Raw genomic sequence first — 16,940 nt, forward strand, 5'->3', positions numbered from 1 at the left:
TCCTTGGCCTTGGGGACTTGGCACAAGTACCCCCTTTGTTGGCCAGGTTCCCCACCCCACCTTTCCCGCCTGGTACCCTCTACCTGCCTCCAGGTCTTTGGTTAGACCTTTCCCTGGTTCCCCAAAGTCTGTGAGGAGCCCCTTTGTTGTACCCCCATTTCCTTTGAATTTCTCTATCACAGTCGTCCTAGTATTTGTACATGGCTCTCTACTCATCTGCATCTCTACTGGATTGCATGTTGCAGGGGCCACGTGATTTTTATAATCTCATTACCAACAATGTCAGGAAACAGCATGATGGATACGAGCCCGTTAGGCAAAACGATTCCCAATACCTACGGCAACTGATGCCATCTTATGAAGCAAGCTGACTGCCCCTTCATCCTGGGAGGGGTGAGCCCGTATCACCTGAAGGGAATACTCCTGGAGAGGTGAGTGGGCCCATTACATTGTTTACTGCTTTGGCGTTTACAGCTCTTAATGAGCACGTGCATGCCACTTGGCTGCCCCATCCCTTTTGGGGGAGTGGAGATTTGTTGTCTTGCTGGCACCCAAGGTGTTGCTTCTGTCTATAAGTTCCCTTAATAAACTCTCGATATGATTCTGGAGTTGTCAGCTTCTTTTATTGGTCTCTCGGCCCTAGGAAATTTTCCCAACAAAGCTCGTTGGGTAAACAAATGAATAACTGGCTGGTTCAATGCAGGGTTTCTCAACCTTGGAACTATTTGCAATTTGAACTTGATCGTTTTTGTTATGGGGTACTGTCTTATGCATTCTAGGACATTTAAACAGCATCCTTGGCTTCTACCCACCAGATGCCAATAGCACCCCCATTCAGGTGTGACAACTAAAACTGCCCAGTGACCCCTGAGAGACAAAATCACCCTGGTAGAAAGTGATTGTTTTAATGTATGGATGTTGACCTCGGAGTCACCTCGCCCATCTCGAGTCTATGTCACAGAGGGGGAGTTCCGATGATCAGTTAATGCAGAAGGAGCGGTCGGTATTTGCTCAGGAAATGGAGGGGTGACTCCTTGGAGCTCCGCAGAGGGAAAACATTCCCCCAAGCCTTTGCGGTGGAGTGTTTTAAGTCCTTGGATGGCCTGTTACAAGTGAGGACACAAGAGGGAGCTCTAACTAACGAGTTCCACGGCTGGGAAAGACGGCCTCTCCTGGACATGACTGACGGGCGGCACTCCTGTTAAGGGGTGAGCTCAGACGTCTGTGGCTGGTTATGCTACCTGAACCAGGTAAGGACACCTGAACCAGGATCCTGGATTTAGAAAGATTTTCAGTCACTGAATCTGCTATGAAAGATCCCTGAATATGTGGCTTTCTCTTCAAAAATATAGACAGAGGGGATAAATAATTAAAAACCCATTTATGTTCCATAAATAAGTCATGAGCAGTAAGAATAGGGTCTTCCCAGCTTCCACAGCAATGACCCAGCTCTGGTGACAGCAGTGGACTGAGGAGTTGACCAGGGGAATCTGGCCTCTTCCCAAATCTTCAACACATTGACCGTCAGACTTCAAGGTCATTAGGGATCATCTAATCATTTGCCTCCAGCCTCAGTCCATGGCCCTGAAAACTGGGAAATTGTGTGACATTTTTGTGTTGCACCTTTATGTGTGTGTGTGTGTGTGTGTGTGTGTGCGTGCGTGCGTGCGTGCGCGAGTCCATAGCTTTCATATTTTCAAAGGAGTCTAAACTCTCCCAGTATTGAGAACCACCTGTCTATAGCTCATTTCAAAGACGAAGAATGTGAAGCTTGGCAGTTAAGAGGTTCCTTCAAAGTTCTGCAGCCAGAGTCTGGCAGAGGCAGCACACACCCCGGTCTCCCTCTGCTTCTGGGGGCGGGGGGGGGGGGAAGGGGGGAAGGGGTGGGGTGGGCTCTGATGGGGCGGTGCCTTGTGGGTTGGTGAGGTCTGGTTTGAGGCCACTGAGAGCATGGGTCCCAAGGCTTAGAGGGGCAGGAGGGAGTTTTATCAGTAGAGTTGCCAGATAAAATACAGAACCCTCGTTGAATGTGAATTTCAGATAATTTTTATAGTATAAGCATGAATGAAATATTACATGGAACATACTTATACTCAATTATTCATTTATCTGAAATTCAAATGATCTGGGCATCCTGGGTTTGGTTGGGGGAGGGGGGCGGTGTTGTTTTCTATCCAATCTGGCAACCCTATCTGCCGGGGACAGCCTAGGAGTCTTCAGCTGGGAAGCAAACGCCAGCCAACGGACATTAATGACTCAGTGTTTGAGACTCAGGCTACCTCTGGCCCTGACTTCGATGAAGGGCACAGAGGTCTTTGGCCTGTGTATGACAGCCTGATGATGAGACCTGCTTGGTTCTGTGACTTCTGCAGGCCCGAGGAGTCCTCGAGCATGACAGATAACCTATATGCATGTGGCCTTTCAGAAGATGACATTTCACAGGTCTGTGAAGAGTAAAGATCAAATTTATTCAATACAACACCCCTCAGGGGCCCTGCAGCTTTGTCAGTGAGGTGGATGGAGGGAGCGGTCTCGGGTAGGTGTGCCCATCAGTGAAATTGCATTGCAAAATGGCCAAAGCCCCTTGTCCACTCACTAAAGATACCATCGGAAACATCTTAAGACCTCAGGAGACTATTTCTTTAGCAAGGAATAAATAAAAAAAAAAATTAGTGAGAAAAATATGCATTCATTTTTCTATTGAAAATAATATTTGCTGGAGGTAAATATCTTCCTGTCTTTCAGCATGGTAGAGGAAAAGAAAGAGTATTTAAAAAAAAAAAAAACAGCTCAAGAACATCTGCGCCTTGTTTAACTTCATTTTCTATTTTGTGCATTGCCCGGAATGAACCTTGTCTTCAAGTTGACATTTCAATAGGGTCGCTCCCAAGCAGCTTTGTTTTCCCATCTGTGGTGGGCAAGGTCATAGAGGGGACAGAGTGCAGCTGTCTGGTCAGTGCTGAGCACTTCCAAGGAACAAGGAATATGCCGAACCACAGGCCTTTGAAGGACCAAAGGCAAAGAGAAAAACTCGCCACGAAGCCAGGCCATTTGCTAGAGTGGTTGACTGCAAAACAAAAACAAACCAGGCTTCTGCGTATGAGGGTACTTGGAAAAGTTCTTGATCTCTTTACAAGACAAAATATTCAAGTTTCAAAATATTCCAGTGGCCTGCTGACTCTGAACCTCCTTCTGCTGCTCTCCACTCACAAGGATGCTCCCACTCGGTGAGAGGACGGCTGTGCGGGAGATCAGCCAGCCCCTCTGGATCTCTTTACACCCAGCGTAAATGTAGTGAGACGTCTTTAAGAACTGGCGACTTGGCCTGAGGAACTGCTACGTTCAGTGGGAGCAAGGCAGGTTCAGAAATAAGTGCACAGAGCTCTGGGAATCGAGAATCATCTGCTCTTCTTGGAATGTCGATGTCCCTCCGTGGAGCAGGGTCCGTTCTCGCAGTTCTAAGTTCCATCAAGGGAGCCTTCCGTTCTCTGGAATGACAAGAGATGAGATGAGGCTCGGTGTGGTCACGCCCTTCAGGACTGACCACTAGCTGGTGGGAGGACGTGCAGAACTGCAGACGGCACTTCCCCGACCGACTCCGCAGCAGTGCTGTCATCTGCTGGTACCCCGTGGGCGCGACTCCTGCCCACACTCATTTCTCCCTCGCTCCGGGCCCGCTCTGTAGGGCCTGCGGCGTCTACTTCCCACATACGTGTTGCACGTCAGACTATTCACCAGCTTCCTCAAGCACCCACTGTGTGCCCAGCACTACTACGTCCCACGGGGGTGACGCTTACCGGCAGAGGAGGAGAAGTGAAGTTAGGAGAGACCTGGCTTCCTGCTCCCGCTCTGCCTCTAATATGAAGTGGACTTTTCTCTAGATGTGCTTTTATTTCAAAAATGAAGGACCGAACTCAAATGACCAAACTTAAATGTTTTAAAATGATATGATTCTGCCTTTAAAAGAAATGAGATGTTGATAGGAACAGATCTTGTATGATTGATTCTGCCTATGTGAGGTTCCCAGAATATCCAAATTTATAGAGACAGAAAGTAGAACAGTGGTCGCCAGGGGTGGGGGTCAGGGGGAAAGGGGGAGTTAGTGTTAAACAGAATTTGGTTTGGAATGATGAAAAAGTTCGGCGGAGGTGCTGCGACTGTACTTAATGTCACTGAACTGTATACTTAAAAATGATTAAAATGGTAATTTTTGTGACAATAAAAAAAGTAAAACAAAAAAGTTTCCACATGTCATCTTGCAGTGTTCTCTCACTGCTTCATATAGTATGTATGTTACCTGCCCACCTGTCAGTGGCAGAGTCCACATCGGACCCAGGCACTGCTCTCTGTGCTGAGGACGCGGAGCCCCTGCCCCCATTTATATCCTGGCAATTACGGGCAAACGATGCTACCGTGAAGTAGAAGGTGAAAGAGGTCCTAACGAACCGCAGAGGGCATTCAGAGGCAGTGCGAGGACCCTAGCTGGGCAGCCTCCGAGGTGGAAAGGATCTTGACAAATAGATGGAGCAAGGGGGCAGGAGTGGAGCATGCTGGGAAATACAGGCGTAGAGGGGCCCTGGGCACTGGTGAGCCCTGAAGGGCAAGCAGCTTCTGTCCACGACCTTGGATTCTCTATGAACACAGGCAGAACTCAGGCAGGCAGGAGAAGAGAAGCTGTGGGGATTAGCCAGCGTCTTAGGAAGCCCATGGCCGTGCTGGTCAGCTCCCCGACAGTGAGGCTGAGATAGAGTCCATGCTTCGTTCTGACCCTGTTAGGTTTGAGGAGACTCTGGGAACAGGATGTGGGCCTGAGGGGCTCCCGTCGGAAGCCCAAGGCTCTGCCTCCTCCTTGGCGAGCAGGCCAAGGGAGCTGTGCTCGCCCCAGGGCGCTGGAGGCCCGCCTGCCTGGCAGCTGCCCTCGCCCCATCTCCTCTGCTCTGCCGGAGGGGTCGCCTTGGTGCGCAGCCTTTCTGTGGGCCCCAGACCAAGTCCCTCCCCAGACACCTTTGCTCTCCTCTGAGGGAAGCAAGCGCTTGGGGAGCTACTACAGGACCCGCCCCACAGACAGGAAGGGCTGGGCCACAGTCAACTGTGTCTTGGAAATTTTAAAGTGTGGACTGAAAAGAGGCCACATACGAAACCTGACAAGCCCAGGGGAGGCCAGCATGGCGGGCCCTACAAACTCAGAGACCAAAAATAAACACACAGGATGATCTGAACATAAAAAAACTCCTAGCTAAAAGCAGGGCATGGCGGGTAGTCATGTCCTGGGCCTGTAGCTTCCTTGACAAAGGTCGATCTTGACCTTAAGTGAGCCTGTTGATTGTCTTTGTGCATCTAAGATAACATGCCCTGGGAATGTCAGAGTCATCTCTTTTTCTGGACCCTTCAGGGTACAACCCAAGCACCAGAGCACGAGACCACAGAACTCATTGTTATCTTGTTCCTCCCCCATACCATTTCTGTGGATAATAAATGTTAATTATGAACTATCCTGTACCCGCCAATGCAAGTGCAGTATGTGTCCCTCCATTTGACTTTTATCCCACCCCACAGATTTCCCCGCTTTGCTTTCTCCCACCTCCTTCCTGCACCACCAAGGATTCCATGGAACCCTCCTTACGTCTCCTCCTTTGATTCTAATACATAAAGTTAACCACAAAACCACCGTTCCTCAAAGCATTTTCACAATCCATTGAGATTTTGCTTCCTGGCAATTGTCGTCAGTTTGGCTCAAAAAAAAAAAAAAAAAAAAACTCATTAAAATTCTCTACAGGTTTGGATGTTTCTTACATCAACAAAAGTAAAGGTTAACATGCTCACATCCAAGGCCCGTGCTGGCCTGTGCTTAAATCAGAGGCCAGCAGTCAGCCACCCAAGTACAGATGAGAAATCACCCCACTTTCTGTCCAGGGCACGGTGTGGATGCTTCTCAAAGGTCATTTTTGCTTCTAATGCCCTGGGATCTCCACTTCCAGCCTAGAATGTCTCCCTCAAGAGCTTTCCCAATAAACTAGGTCTGTGCTAGGTGCTCATTTAATTCTCGAAACGACCAGCTGGGGGTGTTTTTAAACCTTTAATTTACATACGAGGAAACTGAGGCCCTGAGAACTTACAAAATCCTCCCAAAGCGACATGGCTAATAAATGGCTAATCAGGAAAAATCAAGTTTTACTGTGGGTTTCTGATTCCTAGCCAAAGCTTGGCAACTGCTGCATTCCCCTCATGTGGCCCGAGAGATGGCTGGCGAACTGGAACTCACACTTCTGCCTCTCCATCCCGACGCCTGGGCAGCTCCCGCTGCAGCCTGGCTGCCTGCTGGCTCCCGGGGGGACGGAGGCGAGCTGTAAATAGGAGTTGCCTTTTTTTTTTTTTTTTCCCAAAAAGAAGGCAAAGTTCTCTCCAAGAGAATTGCGCAGGTCCAGATTCACCCCTTTCTTTTAAGTACGGGGTGTTCTCTTTCACGTTATCTGTCTGCCTCAGCCACAAACACAATTTATAAACAAGGCAAAATGGCAGAGGAAAATGAAGTCAGAATGTGCCATTGAAGCAAGTCAAACAATACTAAATTAGTATTTGGCTAAGTGGCTATCTCATTGTTAAGATATTTCCTCCAATATGTTTTCAGAAGCAACAGCCATTAAACAACTGGAAACGATCGCCAGGTTTGATTCCAGGAAGGAAATCCCCTCCCATTTCCCTGCGGTGGGCAATTCAATTAATTTTCTCCTGACCCTCACCAGCTGATTATTAGAGAAACCATACCTGTTTCTTTCATAAACAAAATGCATTTGCTTAAAGATTCGAAATTCCTTCCCAACGGCTGGGAACCGCTGCGCTCCCGCCAAAAGTCTTAAGCATTGTGGAGAGCAGGACCAGCGTGGGTGGCTCTCAGGAGCATCCTGGGAGTAGACTTCTGGGCCCGCGGGCCAGCGTCGGAGGAAAGGGAAAGTTCTGTCTGTCTGGGAGCTCAGAGCCTTTGTCCAGAGAGACCATTTGGACTGAAGACAAAGTAAATAAGTTGGTCCTGCAAGTGTGGCAGACCTGCCTGGGGTGGATGCAGCCATGTTTACTGAGGCAGAGAACATCTCTTTATCTGGGTCCCACGCTGCCCATGGAACAACGGTCTCACTTTCCACTCTCTCGAGGACATGACGGCCGGGGCAGTGACATCACTTTTGGGAGGGAGTCTGGAGTCCTAGATTCTAGTCCTAGATCTGCTGTTAACTAGCTGGGTGACCCTGGGCAGGCTGTTCTGTCAGTTGAAGCCACAGTTTTCTCCTATAAATTGGGCTCCTTACCCTTCCAATGCAACAATCTCTGATTTCAGAAGTCTGGGTGGGTTTAAGATAGATGAAGACATGCACTTCATTCCTCTTTTCCTTAAATTGATTTTCTCCACAAAAAGAATGTCAACGGCTTCCTGTCCGTCAAAGGCATAATGAGTTCTCTGTTTTATAAGAATCGAGACTCAAGCAAAACAAAGGAAGCCGGAGGCCCCACTGGAAGGGCTACCAGCAATCTTGCTGGAGGTTCTTCCCAGACCCCAAGAGATGAGGAACTTGTGAGGCAAATTCCTCATCTCTTAAGATGCCAGCTGCCCAGTTAGTTAACTCCTGCTCTGCTGGGTGGCTCATACAAAAGCTGGGAGTAGGAAGACTGGGAGTGAGGGGTGGGAATAGGTCTTTGCAAAATTTGAACTTGGACTTCGCTGTTTCTTTTAAATACTGCCCCACGCCTAGTAGAAGCTTCCTAAATCCTGTTTCCTACAGAATGAAACCTCCGGACGAGGCGTTCAGTCCTTGACAATGCAAGCCCTGATTTACCTTTCCCCATCTTCTCCTCCCATTCTGAGCTGCTCGAGATCACTTCATCCCTCATGCTTTGGTTCCTGCTGCTCTTTCTACCCGGACCCTGCTGTAATCCGACTCGTTCTTTATGGCCCAACTAAACGACCCCTCCCTTTGGTGACGGGAATGTTCGCCATGCAGAACAAAGGCCCTCTTCTGCTTCCATAGTCCTTGGTGTAGCTGTTGCCGCCTTACTTTCTCATCAGTGAGAGCGCATCTGAGCTCCTCGCCGGGCCAAGGACCTGCAGTGTCTCCTGCGGCAGAGGGCCTGGTGTGTAGGGGTGACTGGCATAAGCTCTAAGAGTTGAAATGAGCTGTCAGATGCCCCACTCCTCCGAGTGTACCCCCGTGCCCTCCCCCCCCAAATCTGCTTTACTTCTCAAGCCTGAACCCTGGACTAGCAGGAAATGTGTATTTTGCTTGTCTGGACCTACAGGCCCTAGATTCCCAGTTCTCTGGGGGGACTTCCAGGGTCTCCCTTCATATATGCGCTGAGATGTAATCATGGAAACACTGGGAGAGAATATCTGAAGTCACAACTGGCCCCCCAAAACCTGCCTAGCCTGATGATTAAACCTTCACCGGCCCGGGCTAGTCCGAGGGGTCCAGGGCGCCTGGCCTACAACACAAGGCTGGTACAGGAGTGTGATTAGCGGGAATGCAGAATGTGGGTGAGGCTGGAATTACTTCACTGCTCAATGGACTTTTTAAAATAACGTGTACAAAATGTGTACTTACAGAATATCTGTTTCCCATGAAATCTGTAAAACAAAGGATAACAGGGAGGTGAGCCGTGCAAAGACAGCGTGTTAGGCTGCCCCACTCCACATCTCCGAGGCTGAGCCCGCAGTGGAAAGGGGGAGGGGATGCAGGAGGAGACCCCAGGCCCACAAGCTCACTGGGCGTCCAGGTTTACGGCTCCTTTGCCCAGACAGCTCCCTTTGACACGCATTTAATGTCTCTGGCAGCTCATTTGACATTTTAAACGGGTTTTAAAAATTAGTATCACCTGTTATTTTATGGGGGAAAAAACCTGAAAAGTACAGAAAAGTAGAAAGTGGCGGATGAAAAGCATCTCTGTTCCATTCTTCAAACTCTGTTGAGACTTCTGTCTTCCCGTCATTTTCTGCTATGAGCAGGCTTTCTCTTGGAGTTATAATTATACAGTATAGGCCATTTTACAGCTTATCTTCTGTGCTTTTATAAACATTTTCTGGTACCTTCTTAAACATCGTTATTAGCAGCTGCAAAATAATCACTGAATAAATGTGCAATTGTTTACTTAACCAGTTTCTTGCTTTTAAAAACTGAGGTTCTTTCCAAGTTTTTGCTATTTTAAATAATGCTGCCAATATCCTCTTTAGGGAAAAGGCTATTTCCATATTTCATACTGGTTTGTCCATTCCCGGGAGTGTGATCAATGGAGCAGAAGGTATAAACCCTGCTGACGTGATTGGCACGCATGACCTAAGTGCTGTCCGAAGGGCAGGGCCACCACGTCCCCTCCCCCTGGAGAACCTCATCTCGACGGTCCGGAGACCACGCTGCTTTCTTGACGGAGTGCGTGCCAGGCCTGGCTCACTCCTCCAGGTGGCGATGGGGAAAGTGGCCCTGGCCACGTGTCAGGAAGATGAGAGTGAGGGTGAGAAAGGCCAATGAGGACAGGAGGCATTGTGTTAGAGACGCGTGGTCTCTGCCTATGTTAGTTAGAGATGCTGGAAGGCTATGGTTTGCCCCACCGGACAGGACCAGGCCCCAGCTAATGGCAGAGTTTCCGGATGGGCAATGGCCCACACGTTGGAGCTGATTCCTATGGACTACGGCTATAGACACGAAGACAGAGAAGCCACAGGGACCTCTTGCCACCTGAGGATGGTCCTGAGGGAAGATGCGGGTGTTGGGGGTGGTTGCCATTGTTGGAGGTGGTGGAGCAATGGCAGGAGAGCCATCAGCAAACCCTCCCCAAGTCCCTGGTCTTACTGGATGGAAGCTCTCCAACATGCCCTGGTTTCTGTCCAGCCTCCCAACCTCAAACCTGGTCCTTTCTGAGCCTTGGTCAGTCTCAGGGTCCATCTGTTACACTCCTTCTGTTTCTCTCTCTAATTTAAAAATATCCTGTTTCCACGAGTCCACTTCCCCCTCGAACCCTGTCTTATCACAGCTCCATTGTGCGGCCTCTCTAGAGGGAAGAGGGCCAGAAGTTCCTAAGGGGCCCCCTTCTGTCCTTGGCTGGGCCAGCGGCAGGCGTCAACAGCCAAATGGATGAATCAGCCCAACCACGAAGTCTGAGCCATTGTGTAAACTTCCACACATTGAGCGAGACCTGGGCAGCACCCTGCCCCTATACCACATCTAACCTGGGGAGACTTGAAGGACCCCATGCTTCCTGCTCCCCCAAAGCCCCAACAGCTCTGGGATGAGACACAAGAGAGAAAGAGCCTCAATCTGAACACAAAATACTCAAATCTGAGTATGCAGGTAATAACTGATGGAACACAAAGCTTATGCTCCCTTGCAGTTTTCTCTTCGGTAAAGAAACTGGCACAAAAATAGAACCTGGAGGGCAGGGTTTGTGGGGTTTTTTCCACAGAGAACTTTTTTACACTCTCAAATCCAAGCCTGGGTAGGTTGCTCTGGGCCTGGCAGGATGGTAGGGACTGGCTCTCCTGGAGGGGACACAACTCAGAGACCCTCTGTCCTTTTTTTCTTGATGACTGGCTACTCTTGGTACACCGTATTTCTCCCCCTTAAGAAAGACCAGAAAGTCTGAATTCTAGGCACAGAGAAAGCAGAAGGTGATTGAGCAGACAGTCAGATGGGAAGGTGGGTCCTGTCTGACCCAAAAGTCACAGGTGAGGGTCTGGAGTGGGACTTGGCATCTTTTTTCAGAGCCTCGAATGGTTAGGTGGGACATGCTCAGGACACCTCCCAAAGTGGGCGCAGGGCATCTGAGGAGGAAAACCAGCCCCCTTGCTGGAAAACTCACAGTGGGTGAAACCCCTAAGGCTGGTTTCTTAACATTGGCACTATCGGCATTCTAGTTTGGATAATTCTTTGTTTGGCGGTGGGGGTAAGATGTTTAGCCACAGCCCTGGCCTTCACCCATTAAATGCAGTAGCACCCCCCCCCCCCCAAGTTATGACAACCAAAATTCTCTCTAGACATTGCTAAATGTCTGCTGCATTGGGAACCGCTGCTCTAAGCTGTGGAAATCTCATCCAGACCCGAGTTCCTTCACAGGGAAGAACGTGACTGTGATGCTAATTATAATAAACCACTTAACCCTTCTGTTTTTAAAGTCCTGTGTGAATACATGTGAACGGGTCTTGCTTTGGATGGCCGGCAAGCCATTTTATCAGGTACTTTCAGAATAAGCTGGAGCACGATAAAATGTCAAGTGCCTAATCAGACTGAAGATGTCCACTTTCCTGGCCAGAAAGAGCAGTTCGCACGGGGCTCAGCCAGGCCGAGGGAGTTGCTGGGAAAGCCATGGATAGCCATGTGATTACAGACAGGCTTCCCAGCCAGCTATCATTTCTCTTGTGGTTCTTGTCACTAGGCTCGCACTAGGAGAACAAGGGGGAGGAAAAGAAAGTGAAATCGCTCTTTGGATTAGCCGGCACCTGTCAGAGAAGGAAGCAGATGGTGACAGAGAGAAGAGAGGACTACGTGGGGGTGGGGGAAGGGGAGCTGACTCCAGGTCACCCTGCAACCCAGAGCACCAAAGGTGTGAACTAGGCCTGGGAGGACACCATTTAAATCAGGAGAACTCAGATGAGTAACAGATCATCCTGCCTAAAGTCCAAGGCTACAGGGGATGGGAATAAATCGGATCTAGTTATGTGTTAAGAGAGAAAGGTACCACAATAGTCAAGATATGGAAGTAACCTGAGTGCCTGTCAACAGATGACTGGATAAAGAAGTTATGGCACATATATACAATGGAGTATCACTCAGCCTCAAAAAATGAAAACTTACCATTCGTGATGACATGAATAGACCTAGAGGGTATTATGCAAAGTGAAATAAGTCAGACAGAGAAAGACGAATACCACACAATTTCACTTATATGTAGAATCGAAAGAACAAAACAAACAAACAAACAAAATGAAAACAGACTCGTAGATACAGAGGACAAACTGATGATCGCCAGATGGGAGCGGGGTTGAGGGTCTAGATGAAAAAGGTGACGGGATTAAGAAGTACAGATTGGCAGTTACAAAATAGTCACGGGGATGTGAAGTACGGTGGAGGGAATACGGTCGATAATATTGTAACGACCACGTACAGTGCCAGGTGAGTACTAGAGTCACGCATGGAGCACTTCGTAAACTACATAAACATCTGACCATTATGCTGTACACTCGAAACTAATATAAAATAATACCGAGTGTCAACTCTCATTGAAAAATGAAAATTAAAAAGAAAAGAGAGCAAGAAAGTTACCAAACTATACCCTGCACTACTTTTTTTTTAAACACTCACTTCTCAGGACCACCTATGTTATTGCTTAATAAGGGATGTTTAGCCACATCCCTGGCCTCCGCCCGTACGTCTGTGCAGACTAATTTTCCCATTTCTGGCAAGCCAAATCATAAGCCATAACTAGAGCTGCTATTGCTGACTGGAACTTGCAAATAATTGAAAAGAGAACAAGAACTTTAGAAAACCTCAACTTGTGGATCTAAATTATGAGGAAATTATTAGTGTTTTCTCTGTTCCCTGAAGAAAGTTGCAGGTGACAAGAGGGGCAGAACTCTCAATTTGGATTCTTTCTGACATAATTTTTCTAGTTCTGAAAACCCCTCTCTGTCCTTCTCCAACACGTAACAAGAATCATCTAATGGTTGGAAAGGGAAAAGCTCAAAGAACAAGAGGCCTCCTTGCCTTAGACTAAGAGTTCATTGCTGGGACGAGAGGCTGTTAGTTTAGCCAGGTGTCGATACAGCAGTGGGCTGTGGGTGGAACGGTGGCCTTGCGTGGCTGTGGCCAGGACCCAGCAGGGGCTACCCAGCAGGAAGAGATGTCCCTCTCCACCTCAGTGTAAGGAACCCACCTGCCCACCATCACCTGTCCTTATCCACCCAAGGGGCACACACCCTCTCAAGGAACACTGCGGTGTTCCCTCTGCAGCCATTCCACACGGGTCGGGGCATTGTGTTGAGAATTATGGAGAAAACTAATGACCGAGGGAGAAGTGAAGGGTGGGGGCCAAGTCACATAAGCTGATAAGGGCCGAGCTGAGACCAAAGCTCAGGTCACCATCTCCCACTGAGGATGTGTGCCATCAGGTTCACAGTACACAGACCCGTCCAGGCTGGATTCCCGCCGAGGTGAATGCAGCAGAAACAGTTAGTTGGCTCCTGAGAACCACGACTTAATTTAGATTCGAAGGGAAAACTCAGGCTTAGAAGCAGATACCTAAGGGGGCTCGGAGTCAAGCGTGGGTAAAGGATAAGGGTTGGCTCCAAGGGACCCAAGGAACAACTTGTGGAAGCGACTGACTCTCCTCTCCCCACTAACATGTTCAAGATATAAATGGCGATCACTTCCAAATGCCAGGACACTGAGACTCTCTGAATGTTAATATTGGAAGGCAACTTAAGATCATTCTTTAAACCACCTCTTTAAAAAGCTGAGCTTAGTCAAATTCACAGAGACACAAAGCAGCGTGATTGTTGCCAGGGGCTGGGGCGAATGGGAAGTTACTGTTTAATGAGTTACTGTGTAATGGGTACACCGTTTCAGTCTGGGAAGATGGAAGACGAGATGGATGGTGGTGATGGCTGCACAATATTGTGAATGTATTTAATGCCCCCGAAACATACTCTCAAAAGTGGTTAAAATGGCAAGTGTTAGGTATATTTTATCACAGTTGGGGAAAAAAAAAGAAGCTGATCTTAGAGATTAAAGCCAAGAGTGCAAAGACCTGGTGTCTCCCACAGCCTACGAGATCCCCCCCAACTCCTCAGCCAGCAGCCCCATCACTCTCTCCGGGGCCTGGTCCTGCCCACGGCCCCGCCCTGGGGCTGCCCGCCAGAGGCAGGCCTGCCCCATGCCCTTTTGCTTATCTAGAGGTGCAGTTTCCCTTTGTATCACTCAGGGGAAAAAGGGGATTAGAGCCAGAACTACGCCCTATGAGCCATTTCCCAAAATAGCCAGCCCTGAAGTGCTGCCCTTTGGAAGACGCTGGGGAACTGAGAAATTTAAGGTGGGAAAGAATGAAAAATGAAGAAAGTTAGATAAGATTCAGCTCTGTACTGACCCATCTTCCCACCAGGGCCTTTATTTTATTGTGGTCATTCCCTGCCCTTAACCTATGCACACAATTTCCGGGTTCTCTCTGCTGGCCAACCCTGAGCCTCCGGGATTGCTGGGGAGTAAGAGAGACCCTACCCCTTCAAACAAGAAGCAGAGCAGAACTTAGAGTTGTACCATCAGGAGGGAACTCAGAGTGTCCAGTCTCTAGGCTAGAATATGGTTCTAGAAGTCCAGTCCGCAGACCAGTGGTGGCAGTATGTGGTCATCTACTAGAAATGCAGATTCCTGGCTCTGCTCCAGACACACCGAATGGAAGTGCAGGCGGTGGGGCCACGCCATGCCTGTCTCACACACCTGGAGAACCGTCGACCTGCATTCGAGCCCTCGCCCCTCATTTCACAGAGAGGTTCCCTGAGTACCCCCTGGTCATATCAGGCTATTACTTTCAACTTCTAAAGTAGACTGAGTTGAATCCTCTAATTAAGTTGGTGATCATGTGGAAGCCGAACAAAGAAGGCTGGAAGGCGCAGGAGCACGCAGTCGGTTGGCTTGGCAACAGGGAGAGGAAACGTGAAGCCTGGTAAAGAGCATCACTCCGCAGGCAGGCGCCCCGCATTCAGAGCTCTGCTCTCCACCACGGGCCTTGGGACCAGGCTGGGTTATTTAACCCCTGGTCCCGTTTCCTGGTCTGTAGAGCAGGGGTAATAATCGAGCCTCCATCAGCCCTATGAAAAGGAAAAAGGGATCACCCAAGGCCTGCAGCCTGCACCCGCTGGGCAGCAGCCGAGCCTGGAAATGCTCAGGAACGGAGTGTCCTTGGGGCAGGGATGGGAGGGGGGCCTGGCTCTCGCAGCAGCAACACCTGTGGTTTTGGCTGCAAGACCCAGGACTAGCTCTCCCCTCAACCCCTGGGCAGGAGCCGGCTGCCAGGTTAGAGACCAGATTACACAAGGACCCCAGCCCCAGATGGCCCAGCGGGGGTTTCCTGGCCTGGGCGTGGGGCCATGGCTCTAGGTCTTGCCCTGGGCGAGGCCCTGAACTCTCTAGGGCTCCAGGTTCCTCTTGTGTTTTTTTTTTTTCAGCTAAAATAGAACACTATTTAAAGTATCTGGTAGGGATAACGCACTGACTGTGTGCTTGGGGTTACCAGCACCACACCCCCTAACCCCATCTCATCACCTTTTCTCACTTAACTCCATCTCCATTTGACAGCTGAAGGAAACTGAGTCTCAGAGCGGTTAGGCATCTGGGTCAGTCACACGGCTGGTAAGTGGCAGTACCGGGAAAGGGGCTCGGGTGCCTCCCAGCAAACAGAGCCCTTCACCGCCCTGGAGCCCGGCAGGGTTGGGTTTTATGGTTCGTTCTGGCCCAAGGCCAGAGGCAGCGGTCAGTACGAACTCAGGCATCCAGAACCAGCCTGCGGACCCCGGGAGAACCCCTTGAAGAGCTTCCCTAAAGCCGATTACAGGACGTCAGAAAATGCCGCCCCAAAATATGCCACTTCAGCCTAAGGGTTATTTTGAAACGGAGGCAAATGAGAAGCAGTGGATGCAGAAAGCGGGCTTCCTGGACCTCTTATCCGGAAGCAGAAACTGCTGAAACAGGAGGACCACCATAAGTCCCGCCCCCAGGGAAGTGTAATGGCCATGAAGACCACGGAAAAGCGGGTGCCCAGACGGACCTGCACGAACAGACCTTACTTTCCTTAGTTTCTCCCATACAGTTACCTTCTCACAGCTCGGCACCCCTGGAACCCCTTTTTCCTTGTATTGTCACTTCCCTGCAAATTTACGGTTCTTGAGGTTCTTGATTAACGTGCTAAATGAGCCACAAATGCTAATCAGTTCGCTGATTCACTCATGGAGGTTTTTCTCTTGTTAATCTGTCTTTTGTCAGCAGGGCTCCCAATGGGGGATCCTTTGGAATCCACACTGGGCATGGCTTTCGCCAGCTGAGAAGGGCCTCTGGTGGCAGCTGTAAGTGACCAAAGGCCCCGAGGCCTTGTCCCTGCCGCCTCCGCTTCCACTGGCTCCCCTTCCTGGAATCCTGGTGGCACTTGCTTGCTGTGTGACCTTGGGCAAGTGTTTAACCTCTCTCTATGCCTCATATCCTCACCTGTAAAGTGGGGTTTATTGTGAGGATTGAAAGAGTTCACGTAAGAGACCGCTTAGCGCACACAGTCAGTAAGCTCTCAATAAATGGGAGCTTTTGCATAACCGAAGTGACTTGAAAGTTAATGATCTCTGGGGCTATCAGGGGAGCAAAAGAGGAATTTCTGCACTATTACCAAACAGTACCAAATGTCAACCCTACCCGACCCTTAGCCTTCTATTACACTGGGAGAACAGGGGAAAAAAAGAAAGCCTATTTATTTCTAAGTTTGCATTTTGTTAGCTCTAATTATACTGAAATTGTAAAATAAGATATTTAAGCTAAAAATGCCCCCAGAAATCATTTTCAAAAAGTATTCAGTGTTGTTTCACAAGGGGCTGAGTTTCTGTTCTGCTCTACCCATGAAAATACCGTTGGAAAAAAAAAAAAAAAAAAAAGGTTACTTAAGCAGTGATTACTATTTCACATGAAAAGTCAGCTCTGTGTGTGAGACAATTACCTGTCTTCTCAAACGCTGTCAGTGTCAGAGACATCTGGGAACTTGTTAGAGTTCAGATTCCGGAGGTTCTGATTCTGTGGGTCGGGCTGGGCCTGAGACCAGGGCTGCTGGCCTGTGGACCACATTTGGATTAGCCGTGCTTTCCCACAGTTTCCCAGCCCTTGTTAATGATTCCCTTTCAAAGAATCCACTTAAAGAGAGATCTGCTGTACAAAGCA

General features: G+C 49.1%; 1 protein-coding gene across 9 annotated transcripts in view; it reads right to left on the reverse strand.

The window, feature by feature from the left end:
• Nucleotides 1-2,447: 2,447 nt before the first annotated feature.
• PECAM1 (platelet and endothelial cell adhesion molecule 1) overlaps nt 2,448-16,940 on the reverse strand; it is a 70,460-nt gene continuing 55,967 nt past the window's right edge. For 2 of the 9 annotated variants that reach the window (XM_016128919.2, XM_016128928.2), the window contains 2 exons: nt 8,589-8,611; nt 2,448-3,488 (listed from right to left, as the gene is read on the reverse strand). In XM_016128919.2, the coding sequence (XP_015984405.2) occupies nt 3,459-3,488; nt 8,589-8,611 (53 nt within the window). In that variant the 3' untranslated portion in view covers nt 2,448-3,458. The other 7 variants (XM_016128864.2, XM_016128875.2, XM_016128925.2 and 4 more) reach the window with 5 other exon arrangements.

The sequence above is a fragment of the Rousettus aegyptiacus genome, unplaced genomic scaffold, assembly GCF_014176215.1.
Source record: "Rousettus aegyptiacus isolate mRouAeg1 unplaced genomic scaffold, mRouAeg1.p scaffold_m13_p_6, whole genome shotgun sequence".
Classification (NCBI taxonomy): domain Eukaryota; kingdom Metazoa; phylum Chordata; class Mammalia; order Chiroptera; family Pteropodidae; genus Rousettus; species Rousettus aegyptiacus.